The 9541-nt window shown below is 47.5% G+C and overlaps 1 protein-coding gene across 1 annotated transcript; it reads left to right on the top strand.

The window, feature by feature from the left end:
- The first annotated feature begins 306 nt into the window (after positions 1–306).
- Positions 307–2696, top strand: HSPA2 (heat shock protein family A (Hsp70) member 2). The gene has a single exon (XM_068399409.1). It carries the CDS (start codon positions 399–401, stop codon positions 2301–2303), a length of 1905 nt encoding a protein of 634 aa, XP_068255510.1. The 5' UTR covers positions 307–398; the 3' UTR covers positions 2304–2696.
- Positions 2697–9541: the final 6845 nt, after the last annotated feature.

The raw sequence follows: 9541 nt of genomic DNA, 5'->3' as shown, positions 1-9541 counted from the left end.
GGAGGGGGCGGGGCGAATGCGAAGCGCGGGCGGTGATTGGCCGAGGGCGGTGGCGCAACTGCAAGCCGAGACGGATCGAGAAAAACCAGGAAGAGGTACGGTCCGGCCGCGTACAGCGGGGAGGGTTGGGCTGACGCGCCGGGGGGGGGGTGCCACGGTTCTGATTGGCCAGGAGGTAGGGGGGCGGGTGTTCTTCGGCGATTCACGGACGCGATTGGTCAATGGTGGCAGGCGGGCGTCTAGATTGGCCAGCAGGGTTCTGGCAGGTTCCAGAAGGCGGCGGAGCCGGCTATAAAGTGGGCGCCAGCGGCGCTTTCCGGCAGATCGCGCCGTTAACGGGAGCGAGAGAGGGAGGTGGGAGACGTTGAGCGAGGAGCTGAGCAGAGAATCCTGTCATCATGTCTGGCAAAGGGCCGGCTATCGGCATCGACCTGGGCACCACGTACTCCTGCGTGGGTGTCTTCCAGCATGGCAAAGTGGAGATCATTGCCAACGACCAGGGCAACCGCACCACGCCCAGCTACGTGGCCTTCACCGACACAGAGCGCCTCATCGGTGACGCTGCCAAGAACCAGGTGGCGATGAACCCTACCAACACCATCTTTGATGCCAAGCGTCTCATTGGCCGCAAGTATGATGACCCCACGGTGCAGTCTGACATGAAGCACTGGCCCTTCCGTGTGGTGAATGAGGGTGGCAAGCCCAAAGTGCAAGTGGAGTACAAAGGTGAGATGAAAACCTTCTTCCCAGAGGAGATCAGCTCCATGGTCCTTACCAAGATGAAGGAGATTGCTGAGGCCTATCTGGGGCGCAAGGTGCAGAATGCTGTCATCACAGTGCCTGCATACTTCAATGACTCCCAGCGCCAGGCCACCAAAGATGCTGGCACCATCACTGGCCTTAATGTGATGCGTATTATCAATGAGCCCACAGCAGCTGCCATAGCCTATGGCTTGGACAAAAAAGGTACCAGGGCTGGGGAGAAGAATGTGCTCATCTTTGACTTGGGAGGGGGCACTTTTGATGTGTCCATCCTTACCATTGAGGATGGCATCTTTGAGGTGAAGTCCACAGCTGGTGACACCCATCTGGGTGGGGAGGACTTTGACAACCGCATGGTGAACCATTTTGTGGAAGAATTCAAGCGTAAGCACAAGCGCGACATTGCTGGCAACAAGCGAGCGGTGAGGCGACTGCGTACAGCTTGTGAGAGGGCGAAGCGCACTCTCAGCTCTTCCACGCAAGCTAGCATTGAGATCGATTCCCTCTACGAGGGCATTGACTTCTACACCTCCATTACTCGTGCCCGCTTCGAGGAGCTCAATGCTGATCTCTTCCGTGGCACCCTGGAGCCAGTGGAGAAGGCCCTGCGTGATGCCAAGCTAGACAAGGGCCAGATCCAGGAGATTGTGCTGGTAGGTGGCTCCACTCGTATCCCCAAGATCCAAAAGCTGCTACAGGACTTCTTCAATGGCAAAGAGCTCAACAAGAGCATCAACCCTGATGAGGCTGTTGCTTATGGCGCTGCCGTGCAAGCAGCTATCCTCATGGGAGACAAGTCTGAGAATGTGCAGGATCTGCTGCTGTTGGATGTCACCCCTCTGTCCCTGGGTATTGAGACAGCTGGTGGAGTGATGACCGCTCTCATCAAGCGTAACACCACCATTCCCACCAAACAAACTCAGACCTTCACCACCTATTCAGACAACCAGAGCAGTGTCCTGGTCCAGGTGTTTGAGGGCGAGAGGGCTATGACGAAGGACAACAACTTGCTGGGAAAGTTTGACCTAACGGGCATCCCCCCAGCACCCCGTGGAGTCCCCCAGATCGAGGTCACTTTTGACATCGATGCCAACGGTATCCTGAACGTCAGTGCCGTGGACAAGAGCACGGGTAAGGAGAACAAGATCACCATCACCAATGACAAGGGTCGCCTTAGCAAGGACGACATTGACCGCATGGTGCAAGAAGCGGAGAAATACAAAGCAGAGGATGAAGCTAACCGAGATCGGGTGGCAGCCAAGAACTCCCTTGAGTCCTACACTTACAACATGAAGCAGACAGTGGAGGATGAGAAATTGAAGGGAAAGATCAGTGACCAGGACAAGCAGAAAGTGCTCGACAAGTGCCGGGAGGTGGTGTCTTGGCTCGATCGCAACCAGATGGCCGAGAAGGAAGAGTATGAGCACAAGCAGAAGGAGCTGGAGAAACTCTGCAACCCAATCGTCACAAAATTGTACCAGGGAGCTGGAGGGGCCGGGGCAGGTGGCTCTGGTGGCCCAACCATCGAAGAAGTAGATTAAAAGAGGACTGAAGTATAGACTGGTTTATGGACAGTCACTCCATTCTTTGCTTTGTATTTTTTTTTCTAACGTTTAAGGAAAACATCCTTGCAGATAACAGAGTTTATTCTGTTGGGTGTGTATAAAGGCAGATCTGTCAGCTTGGTTTTGATAAAAGGGAAGGCACGTCCTGCTTTATAAGGTTAGTAATAGACAAGTTTTGTTAATTCAGATACAGCTGTTTGTACTCTGGATGTTTGTCTCTGTTCAAGTGTCTGTTCTAAAGTAACCACTTGACTGTTGCAGTTGACAAGTTTCAAGTTATGCATGAAAATCTTTATAGAAGATTAAAAAAAATGCCAAATTCGGCTTCTGGAAATTTTGGTAATAAATAAAACATATTTAAAGCATAAAGGTATCCTCCTGCTTTCTGTGAAGGGGCAGTAGTGGGGTGGGGTGGGGTGGGGTGGGGGGGTGGTAAGGGAGAGCGGGGCACTGTCCGTGCCCCCTGAGCCCTGCCTGGCTGCGGGCTGGGTGCTGGCAGCGCACTGAGCTGGGGCAGCCAGCACCTCCGGAAAGGCGGTTTGAGCAGAAAACGGGTAAGGCGGCTGCTGCGGGCTCGATCCTGTATCAGGGCGGTGGCTGGCCCAAATGGAGGCCAGCCTGGGGAGTGAGGCAGCCTCTGCCGCAGGGCCCCGGGGAGGGGGTGGCAGACCCCAAACCCTGGGCGTCATGGGAGCGTGACCCCCGGCACCGCCATGGCAGGGAAAAGTTTCCCTGAGTTGGGGGTGTTGTTTTAGGGCAGGACTTGCTTGTCATCTGTAACTTGTGGCTTGGGCTGGGGCGCCCAGCCTGGCTGCTCTGGCATTGGAAACGCAGAGCAGCTTGTTGTGTTCATGTCACTGGAATAAAACGGTGTGGAAATAAGTACAACAAAAATAGTCCTGCTTGGCAGGTGGCTGGGCTTGATAAAATAGAGGCCGGTTTGTGGCCAGCTGTATAAATTGCTGAGTTATGTGCGGGTTGCTTGTATGCAAGCTGAGCTTTCAATATTTTACTGAATGCAGTTTTTTTTCCCTCTCCTAAGACAATCAAAAGTACAGCTGCCAAGGGGACCCCGAGAGCTGGGAGTGCTGAGTAAGGAGCTGGGCTGCTGAACTTCATAGAATAGGCAAAATTTGTAGCAGTTAAACTTCTCTGGCTTTACTACAAACTGTCTCCATGTATTTCAGAAAGAAAAAAAAACCTGCAGTGTTTAGAGTCTGAGGAGCTGTGAATTAATTAGCTCTAATGGAGGAGCCTGCATGGATGACATGCACATTTCAGACCGGCTTGTCCTTTAAGGGAAAAAACTGCAGAGCAGTGGGCAGCTGAAGGGAACCATCCGCCGTGTTTCTGTTTGGTTGCTTGTTAGGAAGGGGGAGTGTTGGTGTGCTGGGAAATAAGGCAGGCCCTGCCCTCCTGGCCTTCCCTGCTGCAGAGAACTTTTAGGACCCCAATTCCTTAAGCTTGCAGGTGATGTATGTAAAAAAAAAATGTATAAAAATATTTTGTATAAAAGGGCAGGCAAAAATAAACTTGTTTAGTGTTTAATAATCAGTGGAGATATAAGAATCTGGTTTACTATGTGGATCTCTCAGCTGGTTTGCCAGGGGACTGAGCATGGGGTTCTCTTCGCTGGCTACAGAAAGCGGTTACAGTCACCACGGGGGAACACGAGGCTTCTAAAAAGCTTGTTTGATCAGCTGTTGTTGCAAATGATTCAAAACCAGTTCAAGTTTATCGAATGGTTTGTAGGTAAGTGGAAGTGCTGTCACAGGGAGACCTGAGAAGCCAGTTACACCAACTCCAGTGCTTGCTCAGGGCTCCAGTGAAACCTGGAAGGGCTGTAATCAGGCTGGGTGCTTTTGGTGTTTGTGTACACAGCATTTTCCTGGCAATCAGTCAGCCTCTTGATTTCCAGGCTGTAATGTATATAGGACCCCTGAGAATGAGAAGATACCACGACTTTAAATTTTTTTTTTCCTAGGAACTAACAGGTAAATATGTTTGTGAATAGCAGTAGATTATCTGTAAGTGAAAAGTTGTTGCTGCAAAGTGTGATACTTTGTCAGAAACACTCTTCCTAACTGAAATCCCACTATTATGGAAGGACCATAAGGATTAGGTAGCACCCCTGATCATTGTAAATGCAGGTTAATTATTTTTTTCTATTAACTGACTGGTAATTGCCCTTGCCACATAGTTTCCTTTACTTTTCAGCCCTTGGTGTGCATTCCTCAGCGTCGCTTCTCAGTTATTAAACACAATTTTTTGTTGTTTTTCCCGAACATCTATTTAAGTGTATTGCAGAGCTAATGTAGCCAAGCGCACGCAGCAGATCGTTTGTCATCTGCCCTTTCCCTCACCTCGGCCGCTGCTGCTCTGCGCCTGTTTCAGCAGTGGGGCAGGCAGGGAGTAACAGAGACCACAGACATGAAGTACCCATCTAGGTGGTTAAAATACCCCAGGGGCTGAGGCCATGAACAGGTTAACACTGCAGTAATTGTATTTTTTTTTTTTCCCTAGGAAAGGGATATTTTTTAGTATGGACACACCTAGACTGTGTGGGGGATATGTAAAGGATGAGAAACTTCTGCTGACTTACATGATTGGAAACAGATTTGAAGTCTCGAGGCACAAAGTAGCCTTTCAAATATGCGAACAACCCCCCAAAATGCAAGAGGCAGAAAACTGGAAGGGCTCAGAGCTAGATTCCTTGCATTTGTGCACTTAGTTTATAAAACAAAGAATAACTTTGAGTGGATTTTCAGTATATTGTACTTACTGTAGACTGAACTCTGATCCTGTTAGTGGAAACTTCCCACTGACTTCAGTGGGTCTACTTCCCCCCCCCCCCCCCAAATTTCTTGAAATAAAGTAAATGTCAGAGGGGAAAATGCTGCTCCGCATTTGCAAATAGGTGTATTTGGTGTGTACCTGTAGTTCTGGGGAGTAGTTGCACATTTCAAATGAATTTTGCAAAGCCAGGAAAATAATCTTGTCTGAAATCTGCAGTTTCATTGTTTCCACACTCAGCGTCTCTCCTCCTTTCTGCTGTACTGACTCAGCGGGGAAGCCGCCTCCTTCTGTCAAAATCCTGGGCCTGGGTTTCTGAGCTTGGCTTATTCTTAAACAGGGCTCTGCAAAAGACCAAGCCAGTAGGAAGGATATAAAGTGGTTGTAACTTCGTAGCACTTATGTAACTACAGTTTTGATGGCTCCTGATATTTGCTGATCGAGTTGATATGGATGGTATTATTTTATATAGAGGAACACCCATAGCATTAATACTGGAGAATTTAATCACCCAAATTAAAACCCTTAAGTGCCTTAGCACCTTGCTCACGGTGCAGCCAGGTGTGTAGCAATGCGAAGCAACCGCTCCTGTGCGCAATGCAGGTCGCCCTGCAATTCCCTCCTCACCGTCGCTTTGCAGGGGAGAGGGAAGAGCCTAAAAAAAGACAAAGCCAAAAGCACGACTAAAATAACGTGCTATGTGAGAGCCCTTGGAGGGAGCTGAGGACAAGAGCTGTCTGAGGGCAACCCACTCAGGAGCTGGAAAGCTGAGACGTGCTTGGACAGGCTGCGTCCACCCGGCCGGGCGGGTGAGTCAGCCCCGTGCCCTGCCGCCTCCAGAGCGTCTGTTTGAAGTTCTGCACAGAAGACTTCTTAGCAGACGGGCTGCAGCCCTGCTCATCCCCTTGTGATACCATCTTAAAGACAGGAATGAATATATCCTGGCAGCCTGCCTTTTATCTCTCGGCAGACACTGCGTGGAGCCCTGCAGGCTGGGCAGCCTCTCTCTTGGGAGCTGCCTGACGTTTGTTTGAAAGGTTCTTCTTGAAGGTTTGGGGCAGTGTGGGAGACAGCTCTGAGGGAGATGTGGCATCTCAGGACTGCACCATAAATTTTGTCTTCCCCATTGCAAGCCGCTCCCATAGATACACAGGAGGAAGAGGAAGAAAAGGGAAAAATGTTCAGGCAATTCACATTTCCAGTCTTGGCACTTACATTAAATGCAAGGCATCATGTTAAAAAACATGCACTTAACCCAGCATGCACACTTAACTTTAGAATTCCTTTTTTCAGTCTTGCCAGTGTGTTGCAATGTAATAGCATTTCAAGCTCTACTTATTTAAAAGGTGTTCCACATTTCTCCTGCTTTGCCCTGTGCCTGGCATGAGTTTCCCTTACTGTGTCTCTTTAGAAAGCGCACGGTGGTCTAATCTCTGCCTACGTCAGGGACGCTGTACCTTGGCACATGGGAATCCTGTGATATTAAACCACCAAAGCATGTGGATGCTCTTACAGCAGCAAAATTATGTCTGTAGTTGTTCATCACGGGAAAGTTATCACCCCTCCCTACCCCACAGCGAAACAAGTTATGCTAGTAAAGCTTCTTCAGCACACCTATGTGGGTCAGGTATCACATCCCTCCGCCACTCTCATCCTCATATTTATGCGGGCAGAAGCCTATAGCATAGACCTGCCTTTAGAGTAGGTTTTGCTTGCAGCAGCGCGGTGATTATACAGTTGGGCAGGCCAGCATTTCCAGATGCAACAACATATTTCACTTCCACATATGAAACAGCAGTATTAAAAACCCCTGATCCGCCCTTGCATGACCCATTTGCCTTTACTCTCTCCTGCCTCAGTAGGGTGGAGACATAGGCAAGCTGGTTCCTCATCCCAATAACAGCACCAGCCAGGAATTTTAGAGAGGAATTTCCCTCTAAGAGCCAACACATTTTTGGTCATCTTTCTTTTAAGGAAAAATCAAGACCAGTATAGGAAATTTTTGTTCCTTTTCCATTGCCAAAGATACTCTCTCCCACCATTCAGGAATTGGTATTCGTGTGCTGGCCTGTACACAAGCTGACAGATCACTGTTGCATCCCGGACCTAGAAATGTGAGGTCATTCTTGCTCGTGCTTAGGTCGCAGCCTGCAGCACCTGTACCCTGTCTGTTGGAGCAGTTCAAAATGTCGCTGCTGCAAATGATTGCAGTTAAAAATCTATTTTGAATAGAACTAAGGAGACAAAAACACTTCCAGAAGTGCTAATGCTGTATATTTCAGGAAGACTCTGTAGAAAGCCCTGTGGGTTTAGGGGTCTTGGTTGCCTTCCTACTCACTGACAAGCATCACGAAATATTTTCTATCAATCCCTCTAAGAGCTGTTGCACGGCTGAACTGACAGTCTAGTAATCATATGTCATAGCTGAAGGCAGCATTTCTTTTTTGCCAGGCTGTGTCTGAAAACATAAACATATTTCTTTCAAAACCACGTTTATTTCTCATTTGGCAGACTCCTTATTTTCCTGCTGCAGGCCTCATTCACAGCGTGTTTGCAAACGTACTGACACAGCCTGGTTAAAGACAACTGATGCTGGCCAAGTCCTTAGTCCTATCCCCGGCACTACAGGTGGAAGATAATTAAACTAAAATTTCTAAGCTAAAGAAGTCTCCGTAATAAACTAAAACCTAAAAATAAAGTTCTCTGCAATAATTATCTTCAAAGCTCACAGAAATGAATAGAGAAGATCCTGTCTATAGTACCTCTATATTAAATTTTCACTTTTTTTTCGCTAATTCTATAGCAGGGAGATGGTTATTATACCCTACAGAAGAACTAGAAACTAGGCTGTGACATTTTTGTTAAGCTCCATAAATTTCTGAGCGTCCCAGATACAGAATCAAAATCATATTTTTGAAAATACCTATTGAGCATGAGGTACATTTAAATACTTCTTCCTTTCTGTTAGAGGCATGTTCATAACAAAAGGTTGATTGTTGGGAGCACAAGGCAAATGCCTAGCTGCATGAAAATAGCTGACAACTGCTCATGTTCAATAATCTCATCTGATAAAACCACGCAGAGGGAGTAATTGCATGAGGATTTCAGTTAAAGAATGTGCAGCTGGTTTTTCTGGCTTTCCAAAAGCAGCCCATGTTTCCGTAAGCAGTGCTGGGCAATCACTGCCTCCTGATTTCCAGTAGACCTTCGATCTGGACTCAGTAGCTAATTCTGCCTTTGCCTATCAATCAAACCCCTTTATCCAGTTTGCCTCTGGGGATGTAGTTGCTGCTGAAGGTGGCAGGTAGCCAGGCCCCAGGGCTCTGACTCTAGGGCAAGGCTGGTGCTGGTGTCCCAGGAAGGTAAGGACGTGGGGGGACATGGTATCTCCCCAGAAGTTACAGTGCAGCTGTAACTGCCCTTTGCTTTGGATGATCCAAGGGATAGGGCTGAAATGCAGCAGTGTTCATATGTGAGAACAGTGAAAATTACTGAAAACAAAGAATTAGGAGCTCCAATTTTGCACAGATCTGAAGTGAAAAACCATACGAGTGCTCATATTATTATGCCTAAGGACATTATTTATTCCATTCATATGTCATGATCCTGTTTTTAACAAGCAGGCAGAAGTACTTGGCAGATAATGGCACAGTCATGGACTAAGTATTAGCTACTGTGAAGTTGAATTCTGTACTCGTGTGTCTAATGCAAACAGTAGTGTGCGCACATGGAGTCTACTATTCCCAGAGAAACCAGGGCTGACATTTAACTGCCCCTGGGAAGAGAGGAGGAAATTAATACGGTGGGTATGGAAGACAGAGACTTGCCACAGCAAGAAGAAACAAGAGGCAGAAAAGAGGTGAATGACTGGATGGTGAGTCAGTGATATTTTTGTTGAGTTTATGCATGTGTTTATTTTCTGGGTGTGATATCCAAATTAAACATTAGATACCCTAAAGAATGGATACATGTACATACTGTTGAGTGTTCCCAGCTACTGGGACGCAAATGGACACATGAATACCACAAGAAACAACATTAAAAGAAGCCTATTAAGGCTGCAAGGTCAGTTGTTCAGAATTATGATGATCAGAGCAAGCCTATTTCTTTCTTTCTGCTTATGCATCATAACTCAGGTTTTAATTACACAGTAACAGTTTTTAATTTTTTTTTTCTTCTGTAGGGCACCTGCCTTAGTCAGTGCACACAATGGGCAGCGTATGCTCTAAGAAAGTAGCATTTTCCAGTTCAACGTACACCTTATTTACTGTGTGTTGTCCAGCCCCTGCTCTGGAGAAGAATTATGCCTTGGGATGTTGCCTGTAGATCTCATCACCATCACATCTGGAGTGCTTCACAACATTAACCACTTAGTTTTCACCCCTGAGACATGTATAATTCCCACAGAGAAAAGGTGATAA

Source organism: Nyctibius grandis, chromosome 4 (assembly GCF_013368605.1).
Source record: "Nyctibius grandis isolate bNycGra1 chromosome 4, bNycGra1.pri, whole genome shotgun sequence".
Lineage (NCBI taxonomy): Eukaryota > Metazoa > Chordata > Aves > Nyctibiiformes > Nyctibiidae > Nyctibius > Nyctibius grandis.
Note: the sequence above shows the minus strand (reverse complement) of the source record. Positions and strands in the feature narration are given on the sequence as shown.